The 17,010-nt window shown below is 42.5% G+C and overlaps 1 protein-coding gene across 1 annotated transcript in view; it reads left to right on the plus strand.

The window, feature by feature from the left end:
• DNAH5 (dynein axonemal heavy chain 5) overlaps positions 1-17,010 on the plus strand; it is a 142,434-nt gene that overhangs the window by 116,586 nt on the left and 8,838 nt on the right. Inside the window, exons 66-75 of the mRNA XM_066622914.1 lie at positions 627-870; positions 2,594-2,708; positions 4,160-4,350; positions 4,709-4,830; positions 8,996-9,145; positions 11,682-11,927; positions 12,915-13,134; positions 14,382-14,587; positions 15,611-15,814; positions 15,948-16,163. Coding sequence (XP_066479011.1) covers positions 627-870; positions 2,594-2,708; positions 4,160-4,350; positions 4,709-4,830; positions 8,996-9,145; positions 11,682-11,927; positions 12,915-13,134; positions 14,382-14,587; positions 15,611-15,814; positions 15,948-16,163 — 1,914 coding nt within the window. The remainder of the gene's footprint in view (positions 1-626; positions 871-2,593; positions 2,709-4,159; positions 4,351-4,708; positions 4,831-8,995; positions 9,146-11,681; positions 11,928-12,914; positions 13,135-14,381; positions 14,588-15,610; positions 15,815-15,947; positions 16,164-17,010) is intronic.

Consider the following 17,010-nt stretch of genomic DNA (forward strand, 5'->3'; position numbering starts at 1 on the left):
GAATCACAGTCTGTTAAGAGATCTATCTTCTGTGGGTTTATCTAAAAGGCTGTCTAAAGTAGTAGTCCACCAGCACATCTGGTGGACTGTTTGTATGCAGTGTGAAGAGATACTATAAGCAACTTTATCAGATAATTGAGTACATGCTTCATCCACCCTTTTGACACTGTTTATCATTTTCTACTTATCATTGTTTATCATTTTCAACTTCTACCATTCTTACACATACACACCCTCCCGCACACAGTCATTCTGTTTATAATGCTCCAACCCTGTAGTCATTTGACTGTCCATCTCTGTAGTTTTTCCATTCTATGATATCCTTTTTGAGATGAGATGACCCAGAGTGGTGTACCACATTGTATACAAGGTGTCAAACAGGCCATGCCGTTTCAGGGATACAGATGCCTTCAAAAACCAAAGCAGAGAAATGTGTTGTTTCTTCTGGAACTATAACAATGGTAGTGAGTCTTATCTGTCTTTCTCGTGTGCTGCTTGGGACATCGGTTGTGTCACATGCAAGCCTCATTACTGCACTGTTTTTCTATAATATATTATATATGTTAACGCATCTGTTTCTGACAATGCATCCCACTGATGTATGACTTCATGAATTATTTTTAAAGGAGTTGGAGAAAGAGCGAACTGATCTTATAGAAGATGTGACTGCTAACAAAAGGAAGATGAAAGAACTGGAAGATAACTTGCTGTATCGACTGACAAGCACACAAGGATCACTGGTGGAAGATGAGAGTCTTATCATTGTACTCAGTAACACAAAGAAGACAGCAGAAGAGGTGACACAGAAATTGCAAATTTCTGCAGAGACTGAAATACAGATTAACTCAGCCCGAGAGGAATACCGACCAGGTTTGTTAAGCGCACCTAGTGATGTTCACCCATACAAGTTAATGATCAGAATCATGGCTGGAGTTGAGAGAAGATCAGTGGTAGAGTAAGAAAACAGGAATCAAAGAGGTTATCCAGCAAATACAGAGATGTGCTTTTCTTTGAGAATAGTGTCTCTAACGAATGGAATGTTGAAGGGTGGTCTACAGGCTCTTCTAGACAACCATGTTCAAAAGCTGCAATGATCATTAGTGGAGCTGCAACAAAACAGTCTGCCCCTACTCAGTTGTCAGCATTGTTACTACATCTGCCTCACAACCCAGTTAGCTTCCGTACACATCTTTAATCTTTTGACTATGTTGACTTGAAAAATGTATGTGTTCTGTGCCATTTTTCCTCTTCCCCAACATAATCCTGTGCACGTTGTACAATGGGTTCATAGATCTCAGTGCCAGCGCAAAGTTGGTAGGGGTCCTAGAGTAAACCCACTTTGGCCCCCCCATGCTGACTCTCTCTGACGGTGTCACTGGTTGTCACCATTGTAATTCCATTGTCACTGGTATTGTGGGTTCAGGAGTTGGCCTAGTCTGGTTGGCCCTTGGATAGCACTGGACCTTTGGCCACTGTCTGACCCCTGACACCACTCCTTGTGCAGCCTCAGACTCAGTATATGAATCTTTTGAAGTTTCTGCTATGATGTATCACTGGTGTTCCCACACTAACAACCCAATCCTATTTAGATGCTGTGCTGAAATCACACAGATGTCAGCACAACATCTGTTGTATCCTAACCCCATTCTGGCAACATCACATCAATGGCTCACTGTTGCAGGTACAAGGGCCAAATGCCAGGACTGTCCTTCCAAAGCAAAGCTGGCACAGCTCTTCTGAGTAACACCCCTGGCATCCACATAAATACCAACACAGCTTGTTGTCCACAGGATAGCATCCTGACAGCAGCGTGTGATCACACTAAGATCACAGCATGTCATCTGTGTGTCATCAGTGTGATTCTAATGAACTAATCATAGCATTCAATTAGCCCCAACAGTGGCAACAAGAGAAACGCTGCCCGAGTGAACTGAGTAGGGGGTAGGACATATCCAGGGCCAGTGAGTGGTCAGTGGGGGGGGTACTCCCCCACCAGCCACTAGTAATAAATAACACACTAGTTGGGCTATAGTTGTGGCTGTATACGTGGAAATTCACTGGTATATCCTTAGGATAGTTTTGGGCTTTTTCTGAGGTTGGGGAGAGGGAGTGGAGGAAGGGCTCCTGTAGGCTGTAGGCTGAAACAGATTCATTTGGGACTGGGGTCAAACTCTATAGGAGTCTGAATTTCATCATACTGAGAGGTATAAACATAGCAATTCTACAGTCCTCCATCCTCCCCCCACTGCAGTCACAGAGTTCATTGTGATTCATCAGCATTCCATCTATTGGTGGAATCCTGCCTATGCAACAGCAATAACATGAACATGGAAAACTAACATGAAGATGGATATCTGGAGCCTGAAGTGTATCACTGAGTTGCTGCATTGCACCAAAGCCGCAAAAAGGAAAATTGTGTAGCCTGTCCTTAGTTTTAAATTGGGGTTTCTTTTTTGTTTTTTTTGTTTTGCCAAAAGGAACTTTTGACTGTGTTTTATGAGAAACTTGTGGCTAATAGTCAATATGAGAATTTGTAGTTATTATTTCAGCAGGATTATTTTGTTCTGATCAAATCCAACCTCCTTTTCTCCAGTTGCAACAAGAGGCAGCATTCTTTATTTCCTGATAACTGAAATGAGTATGGTTAATATCATGTATCAAACTTCACTTCGACAGTTCTTGGGCCTGTTTGATCTTTCACTTGTCAGGTAAGTATCATTAACTGACATTGGATCATCCTAATCAAAGAGAATGCTGTTCAGAGAGCAGAAAATTGTGTGATAGAGCCAAAGTAGCTTGTAGTTGCACACTTCCTTGGGTTCTATTATTATTGCTGGTCAAACAGGTTTTGCAGGTTTTCAAAGCACTGCAACAGCCTACCAGATCTCTTGGATCAGAGATGATAGTGGAATAGAAAAAAAATGTGTTCATGCTTTGATCAATGACAATTCTATTATATAGCTTTTCACTTCCTACAAAACTATTGTCTATTTCCAGCCTAGATTCCTCTCTATGCATGTTTTTCTCCATTGGCTTCTTTGACACCAAATATGCTTTCTTGATAATATAGTAGCACACAGCACAATTTTTTATTAATTGATTTCCTGTAAATTTCTAATTTTGAAAACATTTCTGATCACTTCCGGTAAGCTTCCAATCACAAACAGGAATTAAATTTTCCTTCAGTGTTTGTTTGCTAACCTTGTGTGTGTGTGTGTGTGTGTGTGTGTGGGGGGGGTTATGTATAACACCCCCCCCAGCACAGACAGAAGAAGGTGCAACATAACAGAAGGAAAAAAGTTACTATACAAAATTAAAAATCTTCATAAGGTTGCATTTAAAGACTTGAGCATTTATTCTCTATGATGGTAAGAACAGAGAAGGGCCAATATTATCCAGGCAGAAGATACTGTCACAAATGGCAGATTGACATTGATCCATCTTGCCCAGTATTACTTATCCCTTCTTACTGGCTCTCCTGAACCAGAAATTCTTAGATGCTAGAGATTGGACCTGAGGCCTTCTACATCCACAGTATGTGCTCTCCCCCGATGTTGCTATGCCTCTCTGCCATAGAAAATTACTCTTTTTCATTGCTTCCTCTTTTCAGGAGTAATTTTGTGTTAGAATTACTACAAACAAACAGCATATAGAATTACTTACAACAAACAGCATATAGTCTATTCTGCTGTCTATAGTCTATTAGAATTGTGTTAGAATTACTTACAACAAACAGCATATAGTCTATTCTGCATAGTGAATGTATGGTTGGAATTCATCTTTCAGAAGCTTATGATCTGTGCCAAGTTTTACAAAAGTCATAAGCAGTAGATGGGACAGGTAAGGATAAGGATCAAAAGGGTCAACTAGATGAAGCAAAATCCTGTACCTTTTAGTTCCTTAACCAGGAGAAACCAGGAGACTTAACTCCCAGCAATTTGGACAGGTCTAGCCTAATAAGAGCTTTGTTGGATCAAGTCAACTGATTAGTGTTTGTGTCATGTTGATTCACTCTCTATGACCCTGTTTGCCTCTGCAGTTGCTCAGGTCTATGTATTGCTTTGACAGTGCTTTGTTTTCGAGGAAAAAAGTAGCTTTTTAAAACCTCCACCCTAAAGACACTAGATGACCCTTTCATGTTCTCCTTTCTTTTGAATAGGTCTGCCAAGAGCCCCATTACAAGCAAGAGAATAGGACACATTATTGAGCACATGACCTATGAAGTGTATCAGTATGCTGCACGAGGCCTTTATGAGGAGCACAAGTTCCTGTTCACATTGCTGCTTACCTTGAAGATTGACTTGCAGCGTGGCAAGATCAAGCATGATGAGTTCCTCACATTGATTAAAGGTCACACCCAGTACACAAAATGCACAGCTACTTTGCTCAGTACTTTTGCCTTGCATAGCCATTCAGATTCAACATGTAGTAGGCAGATTTGGAGTCTACCAGTTGGCCCTGCCCAATGTCAACCTCACCTGAACCAATCTGGACTTCAGATTTGTAGTGGGGCCAACACGTATATAGCCCTGTTTGCAGAACCTGCACACCTTGGTTTTATGGTTTTAAATACCAGTCTCCCCATGGAGATTGCCCGTGTACCATAAATAGAATGTGAATATTGTGACATGAATTATTATTGCTGCTGCTGCTGCTGTTGCTTTAGAGGCTCTTTTCAACCAGTGTTTGTTATAACATCTCCTCCTAGGTGGTGCTTCTTTGGATCTGAAAGCATGTCCCCCTAAACCAGCAAAATGGATCCTTGATATGACCTGGTTGAACTTGGTGGAGCTCAGTAAACTGAGACAATTCTCAGATATTCTTGATCAAGTAAGTAACTGATGGAACTCAGGGTAGTTAAGCAATGTGCCATTCTTTGTTGCCATAATTAGAAATGTTGCCATAAAGGGTTAAACACAGCCTATCTCAATGCCACAGTCTTGGTCTGGATTGAAGGTGTGCTCATCTGTTTTATTAAACTGAAAATAAGTTCCGTACTACACTGTTTCTCAAACTGTGAGTCAGGACCCACTGGGTGGGTTGCGAGCCAATTTCAGGTGAGTCCCCATTCATTTCAATGTGTGCTTTATTTTTAATACATTACACCTGTTGCTACCATGGTATGCGACTGCATTTGGGAAAATGTTACAGATCTGTATCACTATGTTTATATTCTTCTTAACAATGATAGTCAATGGGGCTTATTCCTGGCTAAGGGTGGATAGGATTGGGATGTTTGGGGAGTTTTTTTTTTTTTTTAATAGATCAGTAACTGCTTGGGAGGGTTAGAAGGGTTTTTCATTATTTTAAATAAACTTTTTAATGTATACTTATTGTAAACTTTTAATTTGTTTACTTAATTTTATTTGATTTTGTTATATGGAGGGGGTGCTAAAAATTTTCCAGCTTGATAATTTTGGCCATGACATCACTTCTGATGGGTCCCGACACATCGCCATTCTAAAAAGTGGGTCACAGGGCTAAAAAGCTTGAGGACCAAAGCCTTACTAGATGATAATGCATTTAAGAGCACATCTTGTTTTGACTTGTACTCAACTTACCAAAGAAACGTTTCAGAAGCCCAGTTTCTGTTTCTGGTAGACTATTTTCAGGTTGAGAACTGGAAAGAAAGGAGAGCTTTTCAGTGTAAGAATGTGCCTTTTAAAAGCTTGCGTTGCTGATATTTAGAGACGAGTAAGCTTCCTTTTGTGTACTTCGAATTGGTCCACAAATGATGCAATCTCTTCCTCAAAAGATCAGGTCTTCAATGAGTCAATTCGAGAGTTCAGAAAGAACTCTCCTGTTCTCAACATAAGACTATAATAATAACTGACAGATTATATTATCCCCTCCATCACAGTCCTCGTTCTTCAGTATTAAAGTGCATACAAAAGTAAAAGAAAAGCCACCCAAGCAAATAGGTCCTAGTGTTTCCTAAGCCTTGAAAAAAGAAGCTGGTGCAATCCAAGAGATTGTCTAACCGAGCTGAAGCAAAGTTTCCGAACCAAAAATGGTTGCATCTTCCCCAAGAGTAATTTTCAGTCTCCTGTGCAGCCCAGAGCTATATTGCCAGTGTCTCTCAAGTACATAGTGAGATCTTGTAAACCTTCAAGTTTCTTTGCAAGTTCAATTTGCATTTCTCACTGACAGTGCTAATTGAACTTACAAAGGGAGTTGGGAGAAGGTCTTCTGAGACAAAAGTCCTTACACATACATTTGGAATTCATTCTAGTTATAAGAATCAAGAAAATGTCATGAAAGATAGTTTTTGGGGGGCTGAAAAATTTAATGTTAAACTGAGGTGAACAAAGAGCACTCTGTCAGTCATGATATCTGACTCCATCTGACTGTGAAATTTGGCACGGCGGTACTAGGCCGGAGTCTTCACCAGTCTTCCAAATTCATTGCAGCTCTGTTGAGAAATAGTGGAGATACAACCATTTAAAACCTTTCCCCTTGATGTTAGTGGTTTCTTTGGCCACAAAGAACCCAATTCTCTTTGGGTTTATGTTTCTGAAATTGTTTTCAAAAATTAATGTTTCTTTTTGAGTATGTTATTTTGAATAAAATCCATCAAAGACTTTTTGAATGATTAGCCTTTAAAGTCCTCTTGTTTTCAGTGGCTGATTGAACTGGCATTTATTGCAGAGCATGTCCTTGGGGGGTGGTGATGCTTACAATGCTTAGATCTTTCCTTGGCTCTCAATAGACATGGCCTTCACCTGCTGTGATTAGACAGCTGCCTGGCTTTAAAATTATTTTTGTTCATAAAATCAATGCTGTTTGTTTAATCTTCCTGAAATATGATTCAGAATAAGAAGAGGTCAAGTCCCTGCACCTTCCAAAGCTTGGAGAAGATCCATTATGAAATGAATGAAATTCAGCACTTAGCAGAAGTTGTTTGTCACTGCCTCACTAGGAAGAATAGGGCCCCATATTGCTGGAGGCCAAGAAGAGGCAGCACTTTCCATTGTGTGAAACCATCCAGGCATGTTTACTCAGAAGCAAATCCCAGGGTGTTTTTTAGGGAACTTACTCCACTCAAATGTGCATTGGACTGCAACATACTTCCTGAGAGGAGGCCTCTTTGAACTTAGTAGGACTTATTTCTGGGTAAACGTACATTAGATTGCAATTAATTTTCTTTGGCTTTATCTCTGCCCCATTCTTGTTAAAGGCACAGTAATTACGTTAATAAAAGTATCTGTCAACATATAACACTTCCACCCAGTATGGACGTTGTAAACATTGTGGTGATTGGATATTTGTCTCTTCCGATTTGAGTCTACCTGTCCCACAAGGTCTTCTTATATGGCCTAGTAGCAGATTCAGCTTTGGATATTTGGATATTTGGGGCAGGAGGTCTGGTCTAGAGGGTAGAGCCTCCATTGCCTGAAGATTAACATCCAAAAGGTCGCCAGTTCGAGGCCACCGGCACCGTGCGACCTTGAAGCAGCTGGCAAGCTGCAGCTGAGCTGTTCCATCTGCTCGGAGCGTGGGAGGATGGAGGCCAGAATGTTAAACCAGATCGGAGTGCAACACCTTGAATGTAGTGGTTCTTGAAAGAAAGAACCTTCTTTCAATTTGTAAAAATTCCTGCATGGATTTAATAAGCCTGTCTATGTAAACCGCCTTGAATAAAGTCTTGAATAAAGACCAAGAAAGGCGGTATATAAATACTGTATATTATATTATTGTATATTATTATATTCATTGGGCAGTGACCTGCAACAGGGCCTTTTCTATGGTGGTGCCAGCCTAGGGTTCCTATGAGACCATCACCACCATCAGTAACAGCATTTTGGAGGAGAGTTAAAACTTGGCTAGTATTTAATTGATTGTTTGTTGCTTTTGGCTCCTAGTTTTGTTGATTTGGACAACACTACTTAATTTTCTTGTATATTTTTTTCCTCAAGTTGTAAAATGGATTTTGTATTTTTGTGCACTTCTAATTTTATTTCGATCATGTTTGTTGTTTATTTATTTATGCTGTAAGATGCTTTGAGCTACCCTTTGGATGGGAAAAGTAGTATAAAAATACCTTAAATAAAAACAAACAGTGTATTCCATGGTTCTCAAGCAGAATAGAAGTCGTAGAAATATTTTAGTGCTTGGGAAGCTTCTTAGTTGTCAGCAAGGGAAACTCCACATGAAGTTCATTCCAGTGGTCAAATTGAGACAGATGTTGCGATGCTTGGCCAGAGCAGGGTCGTTGGTTTTCAGAAAGGGACACAGCTGGTGTATCAACCAAAAACTGGAAGGAGGCACCCCTGGCCACAGCTTCCAGCTGGATAATGATTCTTGCACTGAAGAAACAGGAGGTGTTCATGTGGTGCTTCAGTACAGTTCTCTGTTTTGTCGTCCTGTGACTGTGTCTGGCTCTGGTTTTGAGAGGAAACGGTTAAGCATTTCCATGGTTCCTGGGCAGTTTCCCACAGCTGTTTTTCATTAAGGAATCAGCGGACGGTTATATGTGCCTCCTGTGTGCAAGTTTGATGTCTCTTCTGCATTAGATTCTTCATTAGCAACATTCATAAATGGCACATAAATGTCGAGAGCAAGAGAGAGCCGCAAAATGCTTTTGATTGCCCCTTATGGAAATGAGCACTTTCCTGAGCCACCCGTATCTGGTTGTTGAACCATCCCAACTGATTTTTCCCTTCTGCTGCTGCCACTCCTGGGTGGTTTCTACAGCTTTGGCCACTGTCAAGCATGTGGCTAAGAGCAAGCACATTTTAGGCATGATAGCCATTTTGTCAAGCCCAAGAGAAGATGTGCCCATTATGGATGCTGGGCAGCTGCATAGAGTTTCTGAAAAGTCTCCAGGGGAAAATGTCCATGCTGAGGCTGCACTGGTTGTAGCAGCTTTATGTAGACAGTTACAAAAATGTAGGTCTTCATATTTATAATTCCCAGAACATGCATTAGGCTACTTGCATCTGAAAGTCATGCTGTCTACTGGCTGTAATAAGCATCTTCCCCACCATGCCAACAGATCTCAAGAACAGAAAAACAGTGGAAGATTTGGTTTGATAAGGAGAAACCAGAAGAAGAACTTGTGCCAAGTGGCTATGACCAAGCTTTGGACTGCTTCAGACGCCTCCTCTTTATAAGGTCTTGGTGTCCTGACAGAACGATAGCTCAGGTAAGTGAATGAACTGGACAAGGTTTGAATGAACTGGACAAGGCACTGGACAAGGTAAGTGAATCAACTGGACAAGGGACTGGACTACAGATCAAAACAGCAGTTATGGGAAGTTTGAATGATCTACATGGAATACTTTTCATTACAGAATGGCAAGATTTCTGAACTCTGCTTACTGCATTAATTAACTGATCTGTACTGTAGTGCGTATAGAAACAGAGCCAAACCAACCATAATAGGATTTTGGGCTTATGAGATGACTGAACCCTCCAATCCTCATAATAGGCTGTTCCAGCATTCTGAGTCTTCCAAGGGTACAGGAATCAGTACAGTCTGTTGGGCCCTTGTAGCATAGGAAGGGGCAGGGCAGAAATGGGAGGTGGCAAATTTCCCTCTATCAGAGGAAATTTGTACTGAGCTGCTGGACATCTGAATTTGTCCCCACTATTGCAGGATATGGAGCGTGAGAATCTAGGAAAGTGGGGCCAAGTTTATTGCCAGCAACTGAAAGCGTTCCTTAACTACACAAAGCTGAAGAAACCAGAAAAGGCTTGGGATTACTTTTATGAAGAGAAGTCAGTGTTGGAAAAACAATGAAGGTGCATCAGATATAAGTTCCACTGAATTAAATCAGACTCACTACTGAGTAGACATGTAGGATTAAGGGGTTAGTGTAACCCCAAGCATATGAAACTGCTTTATAGTGCAACAGAACACTGGTCCATCTGGCCTAGAACCAGGGCCCAGGAGAGGGGGGTAAAGGGGGTAATTTCTGGCCCAGGGCCAGAAAGGGGGCATAGCAGCCAAAGGAGGGAGCCCAGAAAGTTCCTGGGATCTTACATTTTCCAATCTCACCCAGACTCACTGCCCGCACTGGATGCACATGGCGGCGATTACTGCCAGAAGCCACATGCACCAGGCTCAGGAATGCATACATTCCTTAACAGTGTCACATCTGGGAGGAAGCTGGCCTGCTCCAGGAGCTCTTTGGCTTGTGGATCTGCTTACCATGAAGGAGTGGATGGGAGCTCAGGGACACAGCTGCGGGGCTACAGTTGCTACAGAAGTGCTGCCCACTCCCATTGCCTCCCTACTCTGTTTCACCCCCTCCCTCTTTCACCCCAAAGAAACTTTGGGGTGTTCAAATTCACAGTTCCCCCTGAATTCCTCTTGGAGGCCCTGCCTAGAACACTCTACTGTGGCTGGCAGTGGCTCTTGAAAGGTCTCAGCTGAAGTCCCTTTCAACCCTGCTATTGTACATGGTTTATGTGTAGGTGATTGAATCTGGGGATTTCTGCATTCATAGCATCTGTTCTTTGAGCTACAGGCCCTCCTGAAATCAGTTTGCACAGCATGCCCAGCCTTGAGTGTCATTATGCCACACAGAGTCTCCAGAAGATGGGTCAGTGCAGAAGCAGCCAATTCACAGTTTATGCTCATTTTGAATAAACACCCATAATGTTCCTGATGAAAAGATGGAGACATCCATCCCAGGAAGATTGCAGCAGGCTCTGGGCCTATTTATTATTTTTATTTATAGCCTGCCCCATGCTGTGGGCTCAGAGTGGCTTGCAGTGTTTTTCCCCTACGTGTTAGTAAATTTGTCCCAAAGGGGCTCACAAAGAAAAAAAAAATGGTTTAGCCCAATGGTTCCCAAAGTCTTCCTTAGGAGGAGGGAACCGTGTAAGTATTTTCTGGGCAGGGGGGATTGCAGCAACGCAATCCCCAGAATAGTGCTGGTGCCAGGTTTTTTACTTACCTCCAGCCAGTACTGGAGGTTGGGGGGGGGGGGTCTGGTGAGCCTGTAAGTGAAAAAAGAAAAATGGGCACTTCTGGTTTCACGATGAAAACCAATTTTTTTCAGAGGTTTGGGGAGTCCTGCAGAGGTCTCCCCAGGCCTCCCAGAACTCCAGCCCTGGCTGGAGGTAAGTAAAAAAAAAAAAAATCCTCCCACCCCAGCAGGAGCACTATCCTCCTTTTACTGTATATTCAGCTCTCATCTTTTCGAACTATAACTTTATTTCAGAAAACAAGGGTGGTACTGCATATTACCTGATTCACATGTGAATGTGGGGGATGGGAGGAGCTTTTTCTTATGCAAAATGATCAGTGGAAAGAGGTGCTTAACCCTTTCCTCGCCTGTTGTGCTCTCCTCTACAAAACATCCCAGAACTGGGCTTATTTCTGGTTTCAGAGTCTAGGGGAAAATGGAAGCAAAATGACTGAGAAAGGAGTTGCTGGAGGAAAATAGTACAAATGGGAAGAGCAGCTACCTTCTCGCTTACCAGTTCTCCCCTATAATGCTGTCCACTGCCTGCATTTTACTTGGGAAACTTGGCTTTGAGAACCCATGTTTCCTGAGACAGCAATGAAATCCCACCCATCATTTCATGAAATTCCACCCATACTAATGATACAATTCTGAGCAAGACTACTTAGATGTAAGTTCCAATAAATTTCATGTGACTGACAGATAAGTTTGTATGAGATTGCAGTCTGTGACATAATTGACACACATCTCTTTCTTTTTCGCTAGGCTAGGAAATACATCATGGATACCATGGGGGAAAAATATGCTGAAGGGGTCATCTTAGATTTGGAGAAAACGTGGGAGGAATCTGATAAACGCACACCTCTCATTTGCTTCCTTTCTATGGGCTCTGATCCCACCGATTCCATCATTGCTTTGGGGAAAAGGCTGAAGATTGAAACACGTTATGTTTCCATGGGCCAAGGGCAAGAGGTCCATGCACGCAAACTTCTGCAACAAACTATGGCACATGTAAGACAAATCTTGGATTGTGTCTCAGTGCAGGTCAATCTTTGCATTTTCTAGAACGTTCTCAGTTATCAAAATGGGTTAGACTGGACATACCGAGAGCGTAATAAATGCTGGTCCATGCAGAGCCAATTTATGTTTTCTTTCTAAAAGGCTGAAATAGGATTGTTTCTAATCAGTAACACAGAAAGGCTGGAATGAGACATTCTGGAGACCTCTTGACTGCAGCCAATAACAACAGCCCCATGTATCCTCCCCCAGTAATGTCTAAAACATGTCATTGTGTAGTGAGTTTCCCCACTTTGCACTATGACAGCCAATGAAATATACTGGAGAAATGTTAATGATTGTTAATGGCGGGGAGGGGGGAAGAGAGATGCAGTGCTATTGCTTTTTACTGTGTGCTCCATATAATGTTTAATTTACACTGTTAGCTCGGTATTCATTACCTGTGATCACCAGTGATAACAGAGTAACAGCTGTCTTTTTCGAACCAGCTGTGGCTATGTGGCAAGGCTTGCAGGAAGAGGGATTTTAATAGTATTAGGAAATAGCAGGACTAGACAGTCTGTTGTTTGTGCTGTTGGTTGGAAGGCACTAATTAGTCTCATTAGTACACAAGTCATTGGCTCGATAGAGGCGGAAATAAAATGTCAGTGCTTGCTCGCCCACATTCTGATTCCTCATACCCAGAATAAACCTAATATCCCTTTTGTGAAGGAATCTAGGCAAAGTATTCTCCCTGGGATAGAATCCAGGCTGAGAATGTTTTTCCCTCACTCAGAGAGGGGAGAAGGAAGTTTCAGTATGAGCTTTGCTGGCCCCGCTCTGAGTCCTGGGAATGGGAAAAAAATGATACACATTAGCAAAGAACATATTATGACAACATTGCATAAGTGTGAATTGCAGTATTACTGGAAGATGTTAGCATTTTAGTATTGTGTTGACTTCCATAATTAAGACCTATTCAAGATGCTTCTGTTTCCTTAGGGAGGATGGGCACTTTTGCAGAACTGCCATCTTGGACTTGACTTTATGGATGAGTTGATGGACACCATTGTGGAGACAGAGACTGTTCATGAAGCTTTCCGCTTATGGATGACTACAGAAGTTCACAAACATTTCCCTATTACCCTTCTTCAGATGTCTATAAAATTCACCAATGAGCCTCCCCAAGGACTCAAAGCTGGCCTCAAGAGGACCTATGGAGGTAAGTGACTTATTCTCTTCTTACCCACCCTTTAGGTATTCTCAGGTACCACCCTATAGGTATTTAGGTGTGATAAAAATTTAGTACACAGTCACATACATAAGTTCAACTAATTTTGGTGTGACATAATCATGTCCAGGTTTCTCTTGAGTATATCAGCAGCATTTAAGGGATGCCTTAGAGCCCAATGCTGGGCTCCACGTGCCGGCTTACTGCCAGCGCGCACTGTCGCAAACATGCCGTAAGGCACGTTTGCGAGCCTTACTGCCAGGCAAGCACCCGTGCTAGCCCAGTGCTGTCTGGTGCTGGGCTAGCGCCTGGCAAGTGCCTGGCCTCCGCCGCTCAGTGGTTGCATTGACCGCCAATCCGCAGCACAGTAAGCAGGGGCGGGGGGTAGGCGGGGAGGAGGCATTCTGGGGAGGAGGTGTGACGAGGAGGCGGGAGGCAGGGAGAGGATGGGCAGGAGGTGTTCTGGGGGAGGGAGTGGGGAGGGAGGGAGGCGGGTCCACTGGAGGTCTGCTCCACCGGATCCTGTCCGTTCATGTGGGGCTCAGAGCCCTACACGAATACTTTTACCTTACTGCCAACCTTTTGGTCGCCAGTAAATTGAGTATCCCCATTGCGGGGCTACTTCCCTTACTTGAGAGAAGGGGATGAAAGTCCCCTTCTCCCGAGGTGCCACCTGCGGTAGCCCATGGCGTGCAGGATCCGTTGGCAGCCGTTTTCAGTGTCACCAAAGCTGTGTGCTATGGGAGCTCAGGATTGGGCTGCCCGTTCTAGGTGTTCTTTCTCTGCGAATATATTTACATTTATATGTTTCCCAAATACGCGTAAATGGTTAGGCAAGAATGTTGTAATGGCTCATTTTCTCTCTAAAGTTTGACCTATTTAATTAGTCAAAGATTTTCAAAATCAGTGCACATATCTATTTAATGGAAAATTACATCTTTGACTTGTGCTGACTGGGAAATTATTTGTGGATGATGCCAGGCGGTTTTAGAAATTTTAATTTCTTATTATTCCTCTACAAACTTTGAATGCTACTTTTCTACGTACAGTTTTTAGAAGGGAGAAGGCGGCATGATTTTATCTTAACACTAAACAATGTCTAGGAGAATTTAACACTAATAGATAAGTATTGTATTGTACTATTTTTGTGTGCTCTGTGAAAACTTGGAATAACTTAGGAGAACATCTATAGGAAATTGTCCTGGTTATGATGATATTCAACAAACTTTTTGTAACAGGTGTGAACCAGGATCTTTTGGATATCAGTAATATGGTACAATGGAAGCCAATGCTGTACGCTGTGGCCTTTCTACACTCCACAGTCCAGGAGAGAAGAAAATTTGGACCTCTGGGATGGAACATTCCATATGAGTTTAACCAGGCTGACTTCAATGCCACAGTGCAGTTTGTTCAGAACCATTTGGATGACATGGATATCAAAAAGGTGCCTGGCACTACTTTGCTGAGAATAAATATCTGGCATTTAAAATAATGTGGGTGATGAAATTGTTGCCATTCAACAAGATGCCTTCTTCCTGTTGCTCTCTAGATTTTCAGTGTCTTTTTTTGTATAACAAACTAAAGGCCTTCCACTTGGATGAGCTGGTGGAAGTGGGTACTGAGTGGGCAGTCTCAGGCCTTTCCCCACCCTACCTTCTCCACTCTGTTTCTCCCTTTCTCTGACGAAAATCAGAGTTCCTTGAGTAGGTACAGTAGGTGGGGGTGAGAGATGGGGAAGAAAGTTTGGCAGGGGTGAGAAATGAGATTTAAAGACTCACAGAGGAGTTGGAGAGGATGGGATCCTTTCACATCACCAATTGCAGTCCAAATGGGGTGACAGGTCCAATTTGACTTGAATTGGCTTGGAATAAGTCAAGCTGTTTTATTTTTTTGGAAATATTTTGAATTTGTCTCAAGTTATCTAAGCCAGGGCTTTTCATTCTGGGGCGTTGCGACCGGGGGTGCAGGGAGTCCTGCATGACCGTCTGCAGGGCTCTCCGCAGCTTTGAAAGCAAAAGTGGAGCAATCGTGCCCCGCCTCTGCTAAAGTGGAAGTGGAGTGTGATCGCTCCACTTTCACTTCTGAAGCTGCAGGGAGCCCTGCAGAAGGTCGCACAGGGCTCCCCGCACCCCCAGGAGGCTGCAGGAGGCTCGGGTAAGTACAGCCAAGCCCCTGCAGCCCTCCCAAGTGGCGCAATCCTGGGGATCGTGCTGCTGCCTTCCCCCTGCCCCCGCTGCCCCTGCACCCCCGCAAGAACTTAGAGCGGCTCAAACTCTCCCCAAGAGTTTGAAAACTGCTGATCTAAGCCAATTTGCGGACAGTCAGGATTTGTGTTCATGTGTATTTGCCCATCCCTACAAAGAACTCTCAGAAGTCCTGAAACTCTCAGAACTGGACTTTTAGTGTGTGCTGCTGCATGAATTTATGTCACCCTTTTTGTCTGTTTGGGTTTTTTTGTTTGTTTCAGGGAGTGTCTTGGAATACTGTTCGTTACATGATAGGGGAAATTCAGTATGGTGGAAGAGTAACCGATGACTATGACAAAAGGCTGCTTAACACATTTGCTAAAGTCTGGTTCAGTGAGAATATGTTCAGCCAAGATTTCTCCTTCTACAAAGGCTACAGCATACCAAAATGCACTGCTGTGGATCAGTATCTTCAGTATGTACAGGTCTGTAAAATTAGCAAGTCTTTTGAAAGGAAAAGCTCTGGAAGTGTTTTATATCTATTGACACCTCATCAAAGTGTGCATAGCCATGATTCCTGAATCCACTGGGCTTCTCTTTTATGTGTTACTCATTTAGGGCTTGCCTGCTTATGATACTCCAGAAGTGTTTGGGCTGCATACGAATGCAGACATTACTTATCAGAGCAAACTCGCAAAAGATGTGCTGGACACCATCCTCAGCATTCAGCCAAAAGACAGCTCTAGTGGAGGGGGTGAGACCAGAGAGGCTGTGGTTGCTAGGCTGGCAGATGACATGCTGGAGAAGCTTCCTGCAGACTATGTGCCGTTCGAGGTAAGTGAACAAAGTACCCAGGGTTGAAGAAATGGGCTGCATTTTGATTTCTCTTTATTCCAATTGAACTACAGCTTTTCTGCTCTTTTGAACCAAAATCAAAGTGTTGAATTGCCCCAAAATGGATCAGGTTAAAAAATGAATATGTCATCTGGGTTCCTGGGCTAACGTGCTTATTTCGTTTATTCACACACAAAATAGAAAACAAATACACTGGACCCAAGGTATCTGCAGGTCCAACATCCGTGGTTTTGACTCACCACGAATGCCAACGGATACTAGGATCCACCTTTAAATGCCTTTAGCGAGGAAAAAAGCGCCAAAATGACATGCCTTCATGTGGTCAAACCACGCCATTTCCCAGCCTCTGCAGCTACTTTCATGTCTGGAACACCCACTTCCAGGTCAAACAGAGGTTCCTTCCTCCTCCCGGTGTCACCCCAGAGTGCATCCAGATGAGCAACTAAAACACACTTTCACAGGCATCACCAATGGATTCAGAGGCATCACCAATGGATCAACAACACATGGATTTAATTAATTTAATTTCAACAGTACCTAAGTAATTGAGTAATTACTATTTCTCTATTACTATTATTACACTTAATTATTAATTACTAATAATTAATTAATTATTATTAATTATTACTAGTTACTATTATTACTGTTATTCATAGTAATTACTATTATTCTATCGTAAAGTAATTGAATGCCGCTTTGAATGCCCATTTAGGAGTTGAAGCGGAATATCAATTTGTAAATAAATTTTAAAAATGACTCATTGTCTTTGGATACAACCCTATATTTACTATTGGATATTTAGACAAATGTAGTTTTAGTGAGTCGT

This window comes from Tiliqua scincoides, chromosome 4 (assembly GCF_035046505.1).
Source record: "Tiliqua scincoides isolate rTilSci1 chromosome 4, rTilSci1.hap2, whole genome shotgun sequence".
NCBI classification, from domain to species: domain Eukaryota; kingdom Metazoa; phylum Chordata; class Lepidosauria; order Squamata; family Scincidae; genus Tiliqua; species Tiliqua scincoides.